A 22,684-nucleotide genomic window follows, 5' to 3' on the forward strand; every position below is an offset into this window, starting at 1 on the left:
ATGCAATGAGGTCTTCTTGATTCAGATGGGAATTCATGACAGTGCTATCAGGAAAGGAATATTTATAAAGAAGGAACAGTAAAACTCCTGGTGTTAAGTACATAGTAGTTTGAATTCATATAAAAAATAGCAAATTCATGAGAGTACAACACCATAACAAAAATGCTAAAACAAGCATACTACAGTTAGACAAAATGAACTCTCTACCAGTATTTATGGTCACGTACTATGGTCTGACATTGATGTTTCTAACATCATATCACTTTCATTCATTTCAATCTCAAATGTTTCTTCCAATGGGCGACTGGTATCTGTACTTTTCCTTTGATTTGACGTCTCTAATGTTACTATGCCACTTTCATCCAGAGTTTGTCTTTCTATGTCAAATTCTCTGAAGTCCCAGGGAGGTGAAATTATGTTCTTTAATGTCTTCACTGTGTGTACATCAAAGTCATAACATCTTAATTTGTCTTTGATCTCTGTTCCTAGGAAAACAGACAAACCATTAGTTTATTTCAAATGAATATTCCCAAAAATGTAATCTCAAAGAAGCTATCATTCAGAAACTACTATAATTCTCTGCTTTCAGACCATCAAGGAGCTGCTGCTGTTGCTGCTTAATGACTGAAGCTGAATGAATTGTTCTGAAAAACCTCAGCAGCCTCCTTTCTCAAAAAAGCACAATACAAAAGGCACAACACAGATTCAAAAGTCTGTTTTGAGAAGTAACTGCCAATTCCCTTCTCAATTCTCCAAGGGGCTTTTTTTCTTGTTTAAGTTACACACAGCTTGGTTTGCATTAATGCATATCACATGGCTGCATGGTTCTTCCAGATGTGTTAAATGACTACATATGGAGCAAGGCAATATTGAGAAGAAACATCTGATTCAATTGTTTGAAAAATCTGCAGGAAAAGCACTACAGCACACAGACAGATTTTACTTTTAAGGCTTCAGCCTTCTTAAGATGCCTGACAGGACATAACTGTGTTCACTACAAACAAATCACTAAATTCAATGAAGCAGAAATCTAAAATAATATAGAAGTTTTTTTGCGGAGAAAAAACTTTCATAGAAAATTTAAACCTATGGCAATATAATGTATTACTATTATGAAGCCCTTTTTTACCATATATAAAGCTGTATTTTTGAAGTCAGAAGAACCTATTCTGTCTCCACAGAGACAAGTTTTGATGAGGTATAAATACCTTGCTCTACAACATTAGCATTAGTGCTCTGATTTCCTAACACCATACCTCTGTTTAATTTCTCCCCCATTCCTTTTGTGATCTAAGATGCCAAAAATCAGTATTTTCTGTAAAAGAAACTATCAACACCTTTAATGACAAAGTGTTTCCTTTCTTTATGCTGATGAGAGTTTACTGTCATGATGCTCACAAAAACCAGTCGTCATCTGCAATTGCTGCTAAGTTCTGACTCACTTAGCCATTTAAAAAAACAACTAAAACCCCAAACCAAAACATCCTCTACTTTGTGAGTTAATTAGGTAGTGGTAGGCAGTCCTTCTTGACATAACACTCCTGTCAAAGGACTCAATGCCTTTAAGAGACACATAAGTTAGAGACTTACCAATATAGGCTTCAGAATCACCAATGTACATTTCTATGCAGTGTCCAAGCATTGTGACTGAAAATGTGTCATCCCGCCTGAGACCAAGTGCCTATTTAAAAAAAAAAGGCAGTAAAAAGTATTGAGCAGCAAATAAAAACATTTACATCTTAAGTCCGCAATAGTTCAGTTTGTTGGTTTGTTGTTCCATGATGCTGAGTATAGTCTTCACTGTAAAAGCAAAACATTGCACAACCAAACTAGCATCATCATATGAAGTGGTTGAAGCAGTATGCAAGGAAAGCACAAAAACAAAACCAGAAAAGAACATATATACAGACAGGAAATCATTCACATATCATGAGATATAACATATGCTGATGTTTACTTACTGTAAAATGTCTAGGTTTGAAGTATTTAAAATTATTTCAGGTGCATGAGAAAACGTAAATTGCAATTCCAAGTTTGCCAAAGAGGCCATTTTTTTTACCTAATCAATAAAATACAGAAGATTTAAGAAAAAAACAAATTAAGATTATAAAGTGAAAACTCATTTGGAGGCTCGTTGTCTGCTCTAAAGCCAAACCAGAGTGAAACAGGAAATAACAGAATCTGTGACTTGCCCTTCAGCTGAAGCCAGTTACGTACCGTGTGGAAATAGTCAATGGCACTTTCAAAATTGCCCATGAGGCTGTGTATGTAGCCAATGGCAGAGTAAGTAGAAGCATTCTGAGGGATTAATACCAGAGCCTGGCGATGGTATTCCAGTGCTTCTTCATACTTCCTGTTAGGGTTAAGTTAAGGGGAGATCTATTAGTAAGCTTCATGGTGAAAGGTGTTTTTACAGTACCCTGTGGGTATTTTTATTAGCAAAGCACAACACAATTGTGCCAGAACTTTAAAATTATTGCTTCACACTCTGAATATAATAATAGAATGTACAAAAGACTCATGGATATCGACAGTTTTATTCCTCAGCGTAATTGAGAAATCACTGCTCTCCTTATTTAGCACAACAGCTGCCTACAGCTAGGTCCCATTTGGAGATCTTAGTGTTTGATATGGTAAACTGCTTTAGATATTTAATGCTGCTCATTGTAGAACTGACTTTCTTTCTGTAGCTTTCGTTTGCATTCCCAAGGGAGAGAAGGAGCAGTATGAGACTATATTACACATGATTCAAACTGAGAAAAGCTCTCTGGGCAAAAATCTCACAACCCTTAAGAGCTGCATCTTCGTCATTTTCCAACATGCTCTATCAGAAAAGGAGGATTACACATATCCATGATATCTATCAAATACCAACATGTCTTTGAAAATTATCTATTAATTACACTGATTATCACATTTGTTATTTCATAAGACAGGGATTAAATGTACACTACAACATTACTCTGAGAAATCAAATTGTCACATTTGACATCCTAGTTCTACATAGTTAAAAATAAAGATAGATATCACCTGTTCACAAGAAAATTTAACACCTAAAGTGATAATGAAGTTGTGCAATGACCAACACATGAAGTTGCTAGAGGGCATCAAGTAACAGTGGAGGGTGAAAAATGATGTAACCATTCGCTTGCTGCACAAACCTTTCACATGATTTCAATTTCATTTTGACTCATAGTATTTACACATTCAGTTGACTACCACAGTATTTGAATATACTGCTTCCAAATTTCAACCACATAATACTAGTGAGTAGACATATATCCAGTAAGTTTTTTGTAATAGCCATATTATGCATTATGGACACTACTAAATTAGTTATTACAGAGTTTTTAAGATGTCAAAATATATGTACAGCTTCCTAAATTCTCACCTTGATTTTCTTGGGAGATGATTTACAAGGTTTACAAGCAAAAATGTATTAGCTTTGCTTTCTGAACTTGAGCAAATATTAGAAGTTGCACTATGCACGATGTAAGCAGTTAGTAACTTACTGTAGAAATTTTAAAAAGACAGAAGTAATTATAAACAAAAGTATTTGAAAAAAACCCTGCAATTATACTCATGAACAGATTTAGGAAACAGTGCCCTTTGTTTGATCTTGGCACAAGGAGTAACTGTTATACACCCTTATTTCATAATGAAAATGAAGACTAATTGGCAATTCAAGCACAAAGCAATTACTACCAACGCCAAGGCAGAAGTACAGCTTTCATCTACCATAATCACATTCCCATTAGCAGCTTGGAAACAAAACTTACAGTGTACACCAATTGAGCAATTAAAAGCACTAAAATATTTTTTAAAAATTGCATCGTTGAACAAAAGAAAGCATTGGTTAAAGTCAGATTAAGGTAATTAATGAGGAAACATCTCTATGTTAAAACTGTTAAAGTTTGTATATGTACTTTGCACTTTTTCTATTCATGAAATAGAAACATGAAATGAAATATTAAATAGTTTTGTGGTAAAAACCATAAAGTAAGATTCCTTTGCTGTGTTATAAAGTCACTGAATATTTCTCTTCAGTAAAAAAAGTGCTAATACAAACAATTAATTGGCACAAACCATCTTTATGTTAATTAAATCAGTGGACATATTTCAGTATGTGAGGATTGGTACAGTGGAGAGTTAAAATTCATACCCATACAAGCATCTAAAAGCTTACAACTAATTCCCTAATAAGAACCAATAGTTAAAGAAAGGATTTTACATTAAGTTCTTTAATTTTTGTGTAATAAACAGGATGTAAGGATGTTATGTTCACAAGCTGATTTAGAGAATCTTGTTCTTGCTGGGTAATTCTACACTGCTCTCATGTATTAAACAACCTTGATATAAAGGAGAGAGAACACACATTTGTGCAGCATTATAGAGAAATGGAGCTCCAGTACTCTCTGCTTACTTGAGTTTTCTGCAGACATGTCCTAAGTTGTTCAATAAAGGCTCCCACTTATCAACTGTTACCTGCAAAATAATGCAACAATTCAAATAACTTCAGCTTCCTAGACTGTAACTAAATTTTGTCTACTTTAAAAAAACAAAACCAACATACAAATGAATAGGGAATTTTGTTTATGATCAAGAAAAATACCACAAACATTTTAAACTAACAAAACACGCAATCTCAAAATATTTATTGAATAACTGATTTTTTATTTTTTATGTCTGCAAAGCCAATAATATTCCTTCAAAGGAACAGTGACATTAAAATTTGATGCAAACCAAACAAAACTTGTTTTCTACTTAACTAGAAAAAGTCATGTCAAGTCTCAGCCTAGGAGCACCACAGACAGTTTTAAAATAAAATTTATACTGTGTTACTTTTATCTTAAAATAAGTACAACATGTTTTGTAACAAGCCATTACAGAATTGGCTGGAGTTTTATAAATTCATGACCTTGCATGTTATTAGAATAAATACCTCATTTCCAATAGCTTTGATTTTTTCCAGTGCATCAAGGAACCACTTTTCTGCAGTTTTCCAGCTAAGGATTGGAGGGGAGGGGGAAAATAAAAGTAAATTAGTGAAGAGTTTTCATTAGCAGTACAGAAAACTGTATTTGAGAAAGATTTCTATGACATTATTTCATCATATGAGTGAAATTAGATATAAAGCCCAGTAATTTACATTTGGCTACATTTTGCATTGTGGTCCTAAGAGTTAACAAGGCAAAACTAAAAAAAAAAGAATCAAGCTAAATATACTGACTAAACACTTTTTATATAGGTTAGGGTTTTTTCCTCAGGAAATATTTGGAACCTCCTGAGCTGACAAACTGTTTTGCTGTACAAAATTTTATAGTATGTGTGCAGATAGATGCCTTTTCAGGCATTCAACTACACAATGACAAGCACATGGAAGACAGCATCAATCTCTGGATGTTCCTCAAGCATTAAGTTCTGTTCTTGTTCAATCTTAAGCAAGGAGGAATTATGTAGAAAGCAAGGGTTTAAGGTGAACATCATCTAAACTATAACCAAAAGACACTATAGTTCAAGATAAGTACTGTAGTAGATGTCTTACATTACATTACAATTCAGCACATTACAATTCAGAATAATTCTGTTTAAGATAGTATTTGATCATATTTTGTAAGCTTACTCTCCATTTTGAAATGCTACCACTCCAACTTCATGCATCACAAAAGGATCTTCAGGTGCAATGCTTAAAGCTTGGCTGAAAAACCGTTCGGCCAACTTGGAGTTGTTGGTCAAACCATATTCCAGTCCTATATAGAGCATTGGCAAATGACATCTAAAAACCATAAAACAAAGTGCATGTTTGTTTGTGTGGTTGTCAAGAATGGAGTCACAAACTATAAAGACATGCCAGCTGATTGCATATGTTTATGTACATCCAAGTAAAAGCTGATTTAAATGGACTGTTAACCTAAGGGGAAGTTTAAAAGACTTTACATTCCTGTTTAACAAGAGACTGAACTCCAATAGGTAATTGTAACCTGCTTTACAATCACATGTATTTTCTCAGCATTTAAGTTTAGTTCTAATGTTTTTTCCCCTTATTTCATTAATACATTAAATTTACAAATAGAATATGGAAGAAGTAATCAATAAAAGAATTTCATTTACTAGTAAACTCAATCACGCATGATAGTTTTATACGCAGTATGACACAATTGGTTCACAATTCATTTTACAACTCCCTCCCACAGCGTAAAGAGCTGTTCAAGCTATTACTATATAGCAGTTGATGAGGTTGTATGATAACCATGATTCACAAATTTCAGAAGATGTTCAGGTAGAACTTAGATTACCTATATATAAAACTTGACTTTAGAACTTATAAAATTAGAACAGTAATCGCAAATAATGTGGTTAAATGCAGATGGTTAAATTATATGGGATAAATTCTATTTTTCTCCCTTGTTCTCTACCAGATAATTGCTGCAAATACAATGCTACTGTTTAAAGGGATGTGAGTTAATATTCCATACTACTTATGGATTCATTTGACTCTTCCCAAATATGATATTTGTACAGACCCTTTCATGAGCTGTGCAGCTGTGAAGTATGCAGCCATTGCTTGGTCATGCTCACTCTCCACTGCAAATGAATGTCCATATGCTATCCATGCAGGACCGTAGGTTCGCTCCAGTGTAGTAGCTTTGCTAAAGACAAGAGCAAGTCACAAGTAAACACAGCTGAAATTAAATTTCATCTGCTTCAGATGACTACTTAGATAGCAATGCTATGCCACATGGTTGGGTATCTATTAAGATAATTGTCTGTAGCGACCAGTGGTAAACAAAGTTCATTTTAAAAGTTCAAACTATTCACCACTTAGAAATTTCACACATTCTTGTGAATTGATTTTAATATTTCTGCTGCTTTTCACAGACAGGAGGAATTATTTGATATTAGTGAATATAAACAATTATATAGTAGGTTAATTAAGTAAAATACAGAAAACATTAGCAGTGACTCAGAACTCATTGCAAAATCCTAGGTATATATTTTGAAATAAATATAGTCTATCAAATCCAAGTTTAAGAAGCTGGATGTGAAAATACCAAATGAACACTTAGGTTGAAATTTGGCCATCTAATTGCACTCGCCTTGAAGAATGAGCATTTCTTACATCACAGGCTGTGCATCAGAGAAGTATACAAAGTGTCAGTCAAATCTTGAGCTGAAAACTGCAACCTAAGCATCAAGACATCAACCTGGAGACTTTACAGAAAGCTGAACTTGACAAGAACATTAGAAAGCTGAAGTAGGTTATTTTCTGAATCTGAAGGCAAGGGCATTCATAACTAAACAGCTCATAACAAGTGTGCCCAGTCTTTTCTTAAAAGCTTCTGACATGGAGAAAATACATGTACCATAAGTATTCTATCATATTGCTTAACTATCCTTAAAAACTTTTTTTCCCACCCTAACATATAATCTAAATTTTGCCTGTCACAGTCAAACTCATTATTTCTCATCACCGACCCTAGAGAACAGTTTGTTCTCTGTCTTCTGAGACAAAACTTTACATACTCAAACATTTATATCCTGCCACCCATGACAGCAATGAAAGATATGTGGGTACTTGACTGTGTCTTCAAGTTTCTTTTCTGGAAACCACTGTGCAGCCCAGAGTTGTCCCTAGCATTGTCAGCTTTACACTAACATTCTCCAAGAAATTTAAGCATCTTGTTACTATTTCACTTTTAGCAGACCTTTTGCCAGAACTACCCTGAATTTTCATGTTTGTTGTTTTTTGGTTTGTTTGTTTTTCTCTTCAACACATCTACAGATCCTTTCTTGCTGCCTAGGGATGTTTGTACATTTATGATGTTTTTTATTTCAGTACCAAAACCAAATATATCACTCAGGACAGGTACCTGAAGAATTTCACAGTGCTACTTGTAAGGAATTTAGCTATTTTACTTGTAATAACCAGGCATTTCAAAAGTTTAAATGACTAACCCATCTTTACACACACTGTCTGTAAAGGTCTCAGGAAAAATTAGTCTAACAGGTTAATTTATGCCTTCTCAGTTTAAGCTTACAGCAGCAGAACAAATGCCCTACTTCACAGCAATGTCCTGCTCCCCAGTGCTGATATTCACTACACATACAGGAAACAGCATTGATCAAACCTAAAAATCCCACTGTTGTTTGTGCACAGAAAGAACTGGACAGCCAAATGTCAGAATTTTCCATATAATTCTTCCCTTTCAGATATGAAACCTGAACCTGGTAGAATGCCTGAGTGTCCCTCAACTGAAAACTGGTCACCTACAGCTATAGTTAACTCAGCAGCATGAGTGACTGCAGGGACAACACCTGCCTAGAAGAGGAAGGTGACTGCCTAGAGAGAAACTTTATAAATGAGGGAGACTGAACTGGTACCTCCACAGATGCAGTCTAAATTGCTACACCAAAAATAGGGTGGCAACAAAAGTATTTAAGTAGTAACCAGTTTATTGAGGCTTCTCTTTATGAGCTTACAAGCAATCATGAACATTAAATGTTTACATTGCAAGTAAGTAACAGATTCACTAAGGAAAACACAAAGAAAAATTACCTGAGATATCTTCTAGCATGTTCGTTTTTGTGGCCAACCATGAGATAATAGCATCCAACTGCAAACCACGACACCTACACATTTAAACCAAAATAGAGTATTATTAGATACATCACACTCATTTTAGTGAAGCATCAAAAGAGAGGCAGACACCATAATTAGAGAAGTTAGGAACATTTTAACTGAAATCACAGTCAACTCTTCAAATTATTTGGTATTACAGACAAGCTGGAACTGGCATGTACCTTTCTAACTGGGGCTTACTCAGCCTCATGAAGAGAGCCAAGTGAAAAGCTTACTGCTTTCCTCAGTTATTTAATGGTAGAGCCAGATTCTTTTCAGGGGTGCAGTGATAATACAGGAAGCAATATGTGCAAGTTGCAACACAGAAAATTAAGATCAAATCAAAGAACAACAATTTTTACTGTGAAGGTGATCAAACACTGGAAGAAGTTGCTCAGAGACATGTAGACATTTATTACTGTAGCATTTGCTTTGCATTATTAAACAAAGTAAATAACTCACACTGAATACCTTTTACAGGTACTTAATTTTATAAAAATAAACTTGGCATGAGGAAATTACAATGCAGAGAAAAATAAAAGGAGTGAACCATTTCTACAAGCTTCATCCCGAAACAGATCTTGAATTCTGTAGCTCAAACCAATACACCACAACTTATATGTGCTTTCACCTAAGAAAGAAATTACCTGACAAAAAAAACTTAGAACAACTTACAGGATTATTTGGGTACAAGTCCACCAGTTTGTGAGAAAGATAGAAAAGCTCTATATAGTGGGAAGAAACAAGAAAAGAAAATGAAAACATACTAAAATATTTAGATGTTTCAAGTCTTTTAGCTTTCTATATAAAATATACATAACATCTAACACTATTAATCCACAAGTGAACAAAATGTTTTCTTTTAGTGGCAATGCTTCAAACTGCCTTAAAATAGATTTACTTTTGCAATTAGCTAAAGAAAACCCAACCAAAACAACCCATAAGTCTTCAGAACACACAAATAAGCTCTACTTCCCACCCTTTAAGAATTCTGCAACAACTTAGGTCATTAACAAACATTAAAATAAATGCCAGTAGTATTACACTTGAATGTACCTTGTCAAGGTAAAACACTATTCAACTTCCTACATCTAAAAGGAATAACATACTGGCTAGATCCATTTCAAAGTAGAGTCCTGTGCATTAATATGCTGAAAATAGGACAAAAGCAAATAAATTATTATATTATTTGGAATAATTCCAAGTGACTACTTTTTAAGTTAAATAATAATTCTAGTTACTGGAATAATTTACTACAGATTTTCTAATAATAGCAGCAGTAATCAGATACAGGACAACAATTCTATTGCCTATGCAATTTCAAAGGAAATACCATTATGGCACGTAAAGTTTCTATTTCTTCAGAGCACAGTGCTCTTAAACCAATGAGATTGTCCTGGAGCACTTTGTATCAACTGTCAGCTCCAGAAAAAAAAAATATTACAACTGGCTTACAAATTATTAACTTATGTAGCTAATGCTTCTCAAGGCAGATTTAGAAGAAAAATCAGAGTACTGGCCCCATTTTCAGAGGTACTTAACTGTAAAATAACTGGGAGGTACATTCATTAATCAACAAGAAGCACCAGTACATCTAATGACCTATGTATATACAATGCATCATCCCAAGAGACTGCACAGCATATGAGCTCCTTATTCTATTTTCCAATTGATTTTAAAGACATTCAAACTGCTCACTTGATTTATATGCAGTCTGGAATGAGAAAAAGCCACCCCAGCTGCAAGTGGACTATTACTGTAATTCCAATGAAGGTGTTGAATGATTATTAATTTGTTTGAACTAAAGAGAGGCCTTAACAACAACAAAGACAAGGAGAGTCTTAGAATTTTTTCCATCACAGAATAATCATGTCCACCAAAGCATACACAACTGCTGAAGAGTTCTTTCTGGTTTAATTTCATATATTTTATAGCTGAGCAGAAAAGTACAGCCAGATACTGTACAAAGATCACCTGGAAACAGAAATCACAATGACAGGGATGAGGCAGAGTGGTTCACGGGCCTGCTGGCTACACAGTCCAGTGGTTAAAAGATAGCAACACTCATGACCATGAACTCTTTGCACATCTACTTCCCCCTAACCCTCAACCCTGCTGTCAGCTCTGCAATTCCCTTCTTTACCAGTTACCATTGTTTTCTTGAAACAGCAGGTAAGAGGAAAAATATGTTTAATTTTTCAAATGGTATATAAGGAGGCTTCTTGGCATCTTTAACTCTTTATTAAAATTGGGGCTCTACATCTTTTTGTTGAGTTATATTAAATGGTGCATTCCTTACCATTTGCTTTGTTAAGTTCCACAAGTGTCCCTATATGTACAGGTAAACAATTTGCATGGAAAGGATCTTTTTCCATCACTCTAAAAAAAAAGTTAATAAAACTGTAATGCACATTTCAAAAACTTTAATGTGTTAAAAGCAAACTGCTTGTATAGCATGTAATATTCCAGTTAATTACCACTTTAGGCATTAGAAAACTATTTGCGACTAAGACAACTATTAACAGCATAATAAAGGCTCTCTTCAGACCAGAAATATAACAGTTAATTTAGCTTAACAAAACAGGATAACAGAAAATTCTTTCAAGTTGAATATACAATTAGAAAATCAGAATAAAACGCTTTTGTTGTTTTGCAGGCCACTTCAAATTTAACCAGCAGACAGCAAACAACAACGTTTCTGTTAATCTTTTCCCTAATTTGACAGCAACTTTCAAGCAAGTCCTCAACTTCCTGAGGTTAACAACAGGCAGTATGCCTTCGGAGTCACATTTAGCTCAGTTATAAAATTTTGTTTCCTGTGGCATTCAGAAGCACATCCATGAGTCCAGACCGACAGTAGCTGAGAAGCAAACCATGGCAGTGTTCTGAGCTCTCTGACCCAAGCAGCAGCACATGCCCAGGCTGTGTAACAACTGACACATGACATTCAGCCATCAAAATCAGAAATAACGTGCTAGCATTTGAATTAATTATATCGTTTGATATAATTGTCAATAACATTGCAACTGTTAATTGGCCAGAGAAATCAAAATTCCTAACAAACCAACCGATTCAAACCAGGTCATTCTGAAGGCCAAACAAGAAGTAGGCAAAAAGCACACAAAATTGAAGGTACCAGAATAAGGAAGAGGATGGATGAAGGGAGGTTAGCACAGTGCTGATTGAGCCAAGTTTTACCTTGGATACTTCTGATATGTCAAATAAAAATACCATGTCTTGCCAGACACAAACTGCACATTTTAAATACCAGAGACACATATAACACATGACATGTATATTGCAATACATATCGAGTTATTATGTATGTTTACCCATTGAACAACAATATTTCCTGTAATTCCAGGCATAATTATTACACTCCACCACATGAGAAAAAAACCTGAAAGTTGCCTTGTACACTTACACTGAAGTAAGCTTGTAGCACATTTTGAAGTCACAGTTGTAATAATGCCTTTCTGCTAAGGATACTACCACATCCAGGTTTTCCTGAAGACCATCTACTGATTCAGGAATCAGTGTTTCACTGGGTTTATTATACTGAAAGACAAATGAAGCAATATTTGAAACAAAAACTAAACTAAAATCAGATGGTATAAGTATTGATATTTTTAGTCCTAAAAGAATGCTTAAGAAGCTTTAAAATCCTTATCATTTTTATTTTTAAACTGGAAGTCCATAAAACCTGTATTTGGTAAAAAGCTTCTTTCAAATTTACTTAAAAGCTCATTTAGAACACAAAAGATGCTTGCCATAATCAATAGGTTTCATGTAGGCTGCAGAAATTAAAACTAAGCAATATATATTTTTAGTGCTCCTTATCATCTTATCTTTGGATAAGAATAGTCTGGAATGATGTTGTTATAGCCAAATATTTTCAGGTAATTGGCGTTTCGTCTACATTATTAACATTCTTATTCCCCACCTAGAAGTTTCTCAAATAAATTTTCAAAACCATTTCAGAATCTCAAGTTGTCACCACAGCAGAAAACAATAAACAGAAAATTGAACTGCATACACTACTGCATGAAGTGAGATGTATGGCATAAAAAAATTTTAAAATTACTAAGTCCATATTTATTTTAATGCTCAGAATAAATGGGATCCAAGAAAATTTACACCCTAAGTCAAGACTTTCAATCAATTCTCCAGATTTTTGGGATTTACCTTTTTCAATTTATTCTCAAATAAAAAGTGAAGCAATTCCTGTTCTTCTTCTGTACATTGTCTATTAAGAGGTAGAGATTCAAGGAGTTCTTTTTCTGTATGAATTAAAACACACTGAAGTGGTCATATTACAGAAAACACAGCAAGATCCAACATTTCAAAAACTTAGATATGCAAAGGATTTTATTACGGTCATCCCAACTGCAAGGACTGTAACAGTACAGATACACTGAAACAGATAATACTACTAATTTTGGAAATTAAGGATTGATTAGTTATTCCTTCTACACTTTAAAAGAAAATATAATAAAGATTAAATAACACACCATTATTTTTATTTACTCCACATGTCAAATGTTATCACTTAGAATGGTCTATTAACTAATGCCTACGCAAACCCTAGGATGGTTTAATTGGTTCAAAGTCTGTGAAATTGAGAACACAGGACAAAATTTTGGGTGGGCAGAGCAGAAGAGCTTCAGGAACTAACAAGCAAGACAGCTGTATTAATGTGTTTCTTTAAACACCTAGCATGGCAGGACTGAAAAATTAAAGTTCAAATGCAAATTTGTGCAAATCGTAATTTTCACTCATTTAATACATTTTCTATTCTTAACATTTTGAAGTCTGTTACGTGTTGTATTGCCTTAACTTTTATCCAGGAAAACACATCTTGAGAAAGCAGGTTAATTTTACTTGTATTTGAGAAATACTTCTCTCCAGACCTTCCTGTGCTGTCAGCATATGGTGTGATGTTAGCAGATCAAATGCTTCAAAGCAGTAAACATCAAGCTTCAAGGCCTCTTTGTAGCTGTAAGTTGCCAGGGTTCTATTATCCAAAGCATCATAGATCTTCCCTCGTAAAAGGCATATAGAGCTCTTAATCTGGTGGAAAAACAGGACTGGAGGTCAAAGACTGTATCAGTATTTGCAATTTAGTTTTGAGCACAAATCAAATGTGCTCCCTGGAAAGTAAAAAGTATTTCATATATGTTAGAACTTAGTTTTCTAGCATTGTCTTTAAATAAAAAGTTGTCCCTACTATCTCAAAGAAAAATCCAAAGAATGCTCTGTCAGGTTACCTACTGCCAAACAAACACATGCTCGAAATAAACAACAGGAGGACAGAGTTTATCATTTCTAATTCTGGCATCCAGCTCTCTCATAGTTGTAACCTAATTATACTAAATTAGTTGTAACCTAATTATACTAAATGCCCTTCATATCCAACATAGAGAAATTGTCACTTCCAAAGGCAGTACACTTCTTAGCTGACCATTAAACCACACATTTCACGCAAGACAAGAAGGACAACAGCAGAGATGAAAAAGGCCAAATCGATGGACTCAGTTGTTCTGAACAGAAAAATATATCCTTGTTTCCAATCCAAAACATAGGTATTTCTTAAAAGAAAATAGTGAAAGCCCATAATTACAAGTTGTGCTACAATGTTTATTAACTAACATGTTCTTTCCAAATTAATTTGATAGGTATTTAGTTCAGTCAGAAGGCCACTGAAGTGTCAACAAAAGAAAAAGTTAACACATTACCCAACTCTGCAATAAGACTAAACAGTCCTTTAATGCCATTATACCAGCATTTAAAATCAGTTCACATGTAACCCACTCTGCTACTTCAGTCTTACAGGGAAAATGCCATCTGTCAGTCACCTACACTGTAATTTCAGCTAATAAATTTTAATTTGTACCTCTGAAATTAATGACTCTTCACAGGCTCTTCAGCCTACACATCATAACAATCTCTTTAAACTGCGTCTACACACAATTTTTTTACTGAGCTTCAAAAATTTCACCTTTACCTCATATAATTTTCACAAATGTGATCAAAGAATATCCCACTGAGAACAACACTTGAGGGATTATGAAGTATTTCACTAAAAATAATCGGAGGAGAAAAAAAAATAGCTTTCTTATCTCAGAACCTGCAGCCCAACTGAAAGCAATGTTAGCATACATTATCAAGAAAGAGTTAAAAGACTGTACAAACCAATGCTAGATCATTAAGTTCCTGCAAAGTGTCTGCAAGTAATTTATAAGACATTGAAAAGCACTGTTTATTTTTGCATACTGAGTTATTTTCATACAGGCGAGCTAACACACAATGTTTACACACAACAAGAAAGCTTTAATGCAGTTTCAGATTCATAGACCAGTGAAATCACTTTCTGACTTCACAGGGTTTTTTTTTTTTCTACAAAAATATTTTTAAAAATAATGTCACTTACTGAGGACTGTGACATTTCCCAGTCTGTGGTAGAATCTTTCAACCCACTTTCATCCTTCAAGTACTTTTCAAAAAGTCGTTTGTTGATTGGCTCCTCCATATCAAGAATATCCAAGGCCTGTTGATGCTCTTTTGCAGCATACTAACCAAACACGTGCATGTAAAAAACAAGGTTTTGAAAAATTTGTACATAAAGCACCAATAAACAAGGCATCATTTTTCAAAGGCATAGTTTATAACAACCAGTGTTTATTATCAGGTTCTTCATGCATGCATTTTCTTATGTGTCTTATTTGTCATTTGTCTTATGTCTTCTTATTTGTCATTTTATAATTGCAGTTAGCTCTTTTATTGGTCATCTACAATACACAAAAATGATACAATTATAAAAATAAGCAAAAAATTATAAAATAAAGCATGTACAGAAAAATGTATTATTCAGAATTATGCAGTCAGAGAAACAAGTATGGTCCTAAAAACAGTTAACATAACTTTTATTAAAATACCATCATCTTATTCTTATAAGCAGCACATTATGCTGTTTCAAATTTCTGTATTTAATCTACCAACTGATTCAGTGTGTCTCTGAAAGTGCAGCATTTTACCTTTTATATGTGACATTTTATACAGAAGTATAAAGCTGCTAACTATAGTTATGTAACCATAAAAATCACATCTCCCTTGGTCAAATTACAATCAACCAAATAAAAGTGTAAATATGAAGACATGAGACAAAGATGATTCACATTCTTTGTCCACAAAATATTAGAAGAGTATTTCCTGAGGAAAAAAGATCAGTTGGATTTCTTCAGATTAGTGCCACAATGGATACTCCAGTGACCCAACTGAAATCAACTGTCAGAAGATTTAAACCTGTTGTTCCAAAGAACATATGTATCTACACTGCCTATCAGGTACCTAAACTTCCCAAGATGTATCTATTATTTAGTTTAGTTTGTTTCCAGTAGAGGTTAAAATGTGTACTCACGTGACATCTAGCTGCAAGGTAGCGACATGCCTCATACAACTGAAAGAGAAGTTTCATACACATCAATTATAAAGAGAGAAGAACACGTTTGCTAACACTGCTGGAGTTCCTTTTGCTCTCCCCTTTGTCAGTTCAATGGCTTCTTCACCACTTTCACCACCAAAGTCCTTCCTGACCAAGCCTGTAACACTATCTCTACTATTAAATTCTCAAAGGACACTTACTTGACTCCTGTCTTTACCACTCATTATCAGTGTGGAAATAAAATTGAAACAACATCTGAAGTGACAATCCACCTTCCCAAACCTCCTGCAGTTACATCCTTGGACCCTTTCTCTTCTCTGTGACCCTATCTGGGGACAACGCTTTAAGCCTGATTGATGGAACACAAGGCCTTATAAAGGAAACAGTGCAGCTTTCTTAATTACTTCTCCTATAAACATAATGCTGTGATGGTGAAGAAGTCACTGTGGTTAGCAGCAGAGCCTTTGAAGAGGGCTAACAGTAGCATGTCTGACTGAAATTACTTACCTTATCCAACTTCCGTGATCGAAGGGCGTGTGCTGCCCTATGATACTGAGCTGTTAGGTAAAGACATTGGGCCAACCAGTAGATATCCTGTGGTTCCTCTAAAGTAAAATAACAAATTATAAACCATTGTTTTACAATACAGCTTCAAACATTTTAATACATAATGTTCACTTCTGCTTTGCTAGAGAAGTATCTTCCCCCTACTCTAGCATCATACAAACAATTGATTTGTAAATATGCATAAAGTACTTATGGTATCTGTCAGTGATAGATTAAAATTAAAAGATAATCAGATTTTAACCTTAAAAGACCTCAGATAGTGCACTGGACAGTGGATACAAAGAATGTCATAACAGAGGTGTGTCATGAGAAGGAGACAACAATGACACAGACAAAAGCAGCAATTGCAGGTTACCCTGCTCTTAGACACAGGGCAGAAAAAAACAACCCATAAATGTCTTTGTCAATAAAAAGATCAGTGGGAATCTCACAACAGTGAAAGCACTAGACTTCCACAGCTTGGAGTTGCAATTTCAGAAGCACAGCTTAGTGCCCTCCTACCTTACTGGCAACCAAAGCCTTTGTGGGATCAAGTCCCTGGAATCACTTTAGAAAGCATTAAATGCTGGTGGCCATGGAGAGCATCAACTCCCTCCCAATGTAAACCTACATTGTACCTGTCACCCAGGGCAACCCTGAATCCTGTGAGAAACCACCATGGTCTCTTGATACTCTTGTTTTATCGCTTCTTATTAAGGAAAGCAAACCTTAAGGCTTGTTCAAACATGAATTTTAACACCAAGTTCAAAAGGGGAGGAAGATGAGCTCTGCTCTGTTTAGGAGAACAGCATTCAAAGATCACAAAAATGCACTTAAACCAAACTCAAAATGTCAACATTTGGCCAAACAGCACTAAAACACCACCAAAACAGAACACTATCAGAAAGAAATTAATAAAATGCAATGTAAAAAGTAAACACTTACCATGAGAGAGTGAAGCTACTTTGTCAGCCCAAAACAGGGCACTTTGATACTGTTGCTGTAAAAGCATGATAGAAATAATTAGCATTCCTTTGGGGTTAGCTTTCCTGGATAATTTTGAAATACACTATATGTCAGTCAGATTTAATATCTTGTGCATGTAGTCTCTAATGAATGGTGATTCACATTTCAGATCTTTGTGACTTTAAAAAATAGTTTTAAAGGGCCAATACGGTAACCTCCGAGGAATATCCAAAAGTGATTTGGAGTTGTTCATTTATGTTCAATAAAATGCAGGTATCTTTGAACAAAAGTTATGTGCTGTGTTAAGTATGGCAATAGGTCGTTAGTTGAATTGCCATCACTGAAAAAGTAGGAAGAATCCCCATCTCCAGTTTAAAAAATGCTACATTTTAGAAGAAAGAGAATACTATATATAAAAAAGGGCGCCAAAACTACTTCAGGTAACTTCAGCAGCACCATCTCTCATAAAGAAATGTTCATTCTTCAGTCAAGATGCTTCAATTTCACACAAATCCAAAGTGCCTGCGTGCATTTCCCGTTATTCTTGGATACACGTTTTCACTCTTAGGACTCCAGTTTGGCAGAAGTAAGCGAAATAGGAAAAAGTGGCAACCAGAGATCAGACAGAAGAAGAATTTGCAGGTATATCCCACTAACCCAGCCACCAGATTTGGGGTGCCAGGCAAAATCTCACAGAACTGGCTGGGACTATCTCCTTGAGAAGATCACCAGGAATTCTTACTGTCCCATTTTATCCCACTCCATGCAGTGAAGCCTAAGATTATTCTCAGGACACGTGGGACACCCAACAAATACCCTGCCACTGCAAGGATTTTTAAGACTTTACAAAAGCATGTAGCAAGAGGACAAGGGGGAATGAAATAAAACTGAAAAGAGAGTAGGTTTAGATGTTAGGAAGAAGTTCTTTGCTGTGAGGGTGGTGAGGCACTGGAACAGGTTGCCCAGATAAGCTGTGAATGCCCCATCCCTGGAAGTGTTCAAGGCCAGGCTGGATGAGGCTCTGAGCAGCCTAGTCCAGTGGAAGGTGTTCCTACTCCTGGCAGGGAGTTGGAACCAGATGGTCTTTATGGTCCTTTCCAACCCAAACCACTCTGCGATTCTCTGAAGACTAAGAGAGCCTTGATGGCTTCTCTTCTACACCATTCATTGCAGTTGTGGAGTTTGTTCAGAACCTCAGAAATTGTTTTATGCTTTAGGAATACAGATCTGTCAGTCTGTTCTGAAATGCACACACTGATGTTATCCCAGTCCCCATAAAGCACCACACTCCATGAAGAGACGTGGTCTCTTCTATCACGTGTTCCTACATTTCCTACTTGATAGGGATTAATAATATCCAGCAAATTTGAGAATAGTTGGTTTCAATCTGCACTCCCAAGGGGGGGGGGGGGGAATCCACAAAAACCCACAAACCAACCCCCACACATTTAACAGCTATCTACAAGAAAAGATATTTAAATTATTATCTCAACACCACAAAAGAAAGGTATAATCCTGGCCTACAAGGCACTGAATGACTTCTGTTGAGCAGTTTTACAGTACTATAGGATGACACCTTATTACCCAAAAAAGCAACTTCATGTTCCTCCTGACGCCCCTTCCTCAGAAGTGCACAGCTGTCTATAGAGCTGTGTGGCAAAGCATTTTGGTGACACAGTTTAACACAAATAAGAACTGCAAACCAAACCAGTCAAACCCACTAAATTAGCTTAGGTCCCTTATCAGCCTTTCAGTCAGACTTGCTGGCCACACAGAGAAATCCCTTTGCTGATTCAAGGGGTGTCCTTTTCTCAGCAGTGATGCCTGCATCAAGTCTGAACTGGAAGGAGAGCAGAACAGTTCGATGCTACATTTAACCTAATTTATTAATGCATTTTTTCCTCTTGAGTATTTTTTTTTTGCCCTGCAGCAACATAATTGCTGAATACATCAACAAATGAAACCAACCCTGTGCCCCTAGGAGCTGTCCGCAGCATTGCAGGAGTGTGATGGGCAGTTTAATCACCAGGCAGAGAATCACAGAATGGTCTGGGTTGTAAGAGACCTTAAAGAGGTCTAGTTCCAACCTACCAGGGGCAGATACACCTTCTACTAGACCAGGCTGCTCAAAGCCCCATCCAACCTGGCATTGAACACTTCCAAAGATGGGGCATCCACAGCTTCTCTAGGCATCCTGTTTCAAGCTCCACCCTCACCACCATCACAGCAAAGAATTTCTTCCTAATATCTATTCTAAACCTAACTTCTCTGAATCCATTCCCCTTTGTAACGATCACAGGATCATTAAGGTTGGAAAAGACATCCAAGATAATCAAGTCAGACCTTTGCCAGAACCCACCATACTCACTAAACCATATCACCAAGTGCCATGCCCACTTCCAAGAAGGCTGACTCCACCAATGCCGTGCGAAGTCAGTTCCAATGCCTAATCACCCCTTCAGCGAAAAGATTTTTTTTCCTGATGCCTAACCTGAACTTGCCCTGGTGCAATAGAGGCCGTTTCCCCTGCCTTAGGTAAGTACGGCCCAGCTTGCACAACCCGAGAGGGCGGGATCCTGCAAAGACACCTTCGCTACACAGCAGCCCCACGGCGGCTCCCCTCCTCCTTCTCCACACGAGGGAGAAACCAGGAAAACCCACCGGGAGGCCCCGGCTCCCGCTGCAGACGGCACAGGCGGCGCTCCCGGCCCGCCGCACCCCTCTCTGACCGCCGCCGCCTCCCCTTCCAGGGAAAACGGGACATAATTACAAAATTACGCCCTCTCCGCGTTGCAGAGGCCAGCACCTCTTCCCGCCCCACCCCGCCCCGGCCTCCCTCACTGCGGACTGCACGCCGAGAACGGTTTTTCCTCGGAGAAAACCCGGGGGCCTACCAGCCCTTCCCCAGCGGCCCCCGCTGGGCTCTCACCTGGTCGATGTAGTGCCGCACTCGCTTCCTGAGCCGCTCCAGGTTCATCCTCCCTCCCTCCCGCGCCGCCCTGGATCGCGGAGCCGCCGAGGGACCTCGGGCCGCCCGCCGGTGCAGCGCCCAAACCTGCCCCCCGCCTTCTCTGCTTCCCTCCCGGAAACAGCGCCCCGAGCGCGGCGTTCCGGGAGCTCTGGGGCCGTCGGGGACGTCCCCCCGCGCGGGCTCCTGCCTCCACACGCCCCAAAACAAACATGTCCTGGGACTTTTCTCTAGAGTCCACACTGGAGAGAGAGAGAGAAATTTGTGGTGAGGGGCTTCTTCACAGTTTCGAAGCGAAAGATTGTCCGTGGAATTTGGCCCGAGGGACTGGCCTGAAGCTGGGTCAGGAGAGGTTTAGGTTGGATATCAAGAAAAGTTTCTTCACCCAGAGGATGTCTGGGCACTGGAACAGGCTCCCCAGGGAAGTGGTTACTGCACCAAGCCTGACAGAGCTCGAGAAGATTTTGGACAGCTCTCTCAGGCACAGGATGTGGTTCTTGGGGACGGCCCTGTGCAGGGCCGGGGCTTGCACTCGATGATCCTTGTGGGTCCCTTCCAGCTCAGCACATCCCTTGAATCCGGGATCGTCCCTGCCAAGGGCTCCCACAGAGATCCCCTGAGAGCCCACTTCGGCTGCTGCGGCGTTGTGGTGAAAATATTCCCTCAGGACTTTGCAGGGATGGTGGGTGGTGTGTCAGGAGGTTTTCTGGGAACCCTGCATCTCCCAGGCATTTTTGGTGTCACACAGTTTGGGGAATCATCCACTAGGACACTGGAAACGTGTCAGCTTTCACTACTGAAACTTAAGTAATGTGAACCATTAAAGCACCTGATTTGAAGTAATGCAGGTTTTGGCCAATACAGCTTGAAGTGGGTGTGCATGGGACAAGAAGAATCACCTGTGTTTGCTTTGATGGAGAAGGAAGACTTGTGTCACAGTTACAGTGTGGAGAAGGCCACAAAGGTGGCAGTTGGTCACAAGAAAACAGTCTCCATTTGAGGAAAATGTGCCCTCTCTTGAGCTGTTTGCAGTATCTGCACTTTGATGTAAGCCTCTTTCATTTCAGTGATTTCCTCCAGTTTTTAGTTAGGTCAGCTTTTCACCTCACACTGTGCCACCTTTTGAGAGCCAATTCTTCTCTGGTGCCATTGAGAGTGTGTGCTGCAGATGGTAGATATTTGTGCCTGCTGTAAAGCGTATTTTTTTTCTGTTTCTTTTTTACTCAACTGTATTTGTAGATCTGCTGCTTTTTCTTATTTTGGTAACCAGAATCTTGGGGATAGCAAAATCCTTGTTCATCTTTCCATTAGATCACATAATGAAGAAACTAATGCATGTGATGGTTGTTTTCTTTGGATCCAATAGTCCTATTTAGTGAGGGTTATCACATTCAATTTCCCTAAAGACAACTTCTAAATACCTTCCATGGCAGGATGCAATCAAGCTTTTGTACCTGCAGTTCTCAGAAACTTGTGGCTTGTAATGAGTACTACCATTCTACTCATTGCATTCATTGATTTAAAATCCTCCTTGAAATCAGTGTGGAAATAACAGTATATGTATTCATCATATGTATTCTTGTTGGTCTTTCTGTGTACAACAAAGGATGTTTGAGTGAGATTTTGATAGCATTTAGAAACTGCTGAGTGGTGCAGCCCATGATTTGTCCTATGTGGTGTATTTTCCTCTTAGACCAGGTGTAATAACAACTCGCCAGAGATCAGTGACTTCTGTTCGGTGTGAGACATCTAGGTAGCAAACTGCAGTAATTTGGAGAAATCAAGATAAATTTAAAAATCATAGGATCATAAAATGGTTTGGGTTGGAAAGGACCTCCAGAGATCATCAAGTTCTAACTCTCCTGCCAAGGGCAGGAATACTTTCCATTAGACCAGGTTGCCCCATCCAACCTGAGCTTGAATGTCTCCAGGAAAAGAGCATCCACAACTTGTCTGGACAACCAGGTCCAGTGCCTCACCACCCTCACCATAAAATATTTCTTCCTTATATCTAGTCTGAATCTTTTAGTTTAAATATCTCAGTAAGGAAACTAAGTTTGAAACTTCATGAAATGCAGAACAAAAAAAAAATAAGTAATATATGAAAATTAGGAGCTGGTGCTAACCACTAAGATAGAAATCT

General features: G+C 37.3%; 1 protein-coding gene across 2 annotated transcripts; it reads right to left on the reverse strand.

The window, feature by feature from the left end:
* Nucleotides 1-78: 78 nt before the first annotated feature.
* CDC16 (cell division cycle 16) lies at nt 79-20,550 on the reverse strand. 2 transcript variants are annotated; one of them, XM_062515076.1, is made up of 18 exons: nt 20,503-20,550; nt 17,553-17,607; nt 16,569-16,666; nt 16,038-16,076; nt 15,051-15,191; nt 13,531-13,690; nt 12,806-12,900; nt 12,045-12,178; nt 10,920-10,999; nt 9,296-9,345; nt 8,558-8,631; nt 6,525-6,650; nt 5,624-5,776; nt 4,943-5,006; nt 4,424-4,485; nt 2,218-2,353; nt 1,591-1,681; nt 79-485 (listed from the first exon to the last, which is right to left on the reverse strand). In XM_062515076.1, exons 1-18 carry the CDS (start codon nt 20,548-20,550, stop codon nt 220-222), a joined length of 1,872 nt encoding a protein of 623 aa, XP_062371060.1. In that variant the 3' UTR covers nt 79-219. The 2 variants fall into 2 exon arrangements, with proteins under 2 accessions (XP_062371060.1, XP_062371061.1); XM_062515077.1 differs by lacking the exon at nt 5,624-5,776.
* Between the last annotated feature and the right edge of the window lie 2,134 nt (nt 20,551-22,684).

The sequence above is a fragment of the Cinclus cinclus genome, chromosome 2 (assembly GCF_963662255.1).
Source record: "Cinclus cinclus chromosome 2, bCinCin1.1, whole genome shotgun sequence".
Lineage (NCBI taxonomy): Eukaryota > Metazoa > Chordata > Aves > Passeriformes > Cinclidae > Cinclus > Cinclus cinclus.

Bases quoted from the DNA above. Each gene is read 5' to 3' on its own strand.
- CDC16 (XM_062515076.1), bottom strand. From the start codon at position 20,550: ATGAACCTGGAGCGGCTCAGGAAGCGAGTGCGGCACTACATCGACCAG. The intron at 13,691-15,050 runs GTAAGTGACATT...TTTTTCCACCAG, and splicing joins GGGAAATGTCACAGTCCTCA to ATTAAGAGCTCTATATGCCT. The intron at 11,000-12,044 runs GTAAGTGTACAA...CTTTTTTTTTAG, and splicing joins TGCTACAAGCTTACTTCAGT to AGTGATGGAAAAAGATCCTT.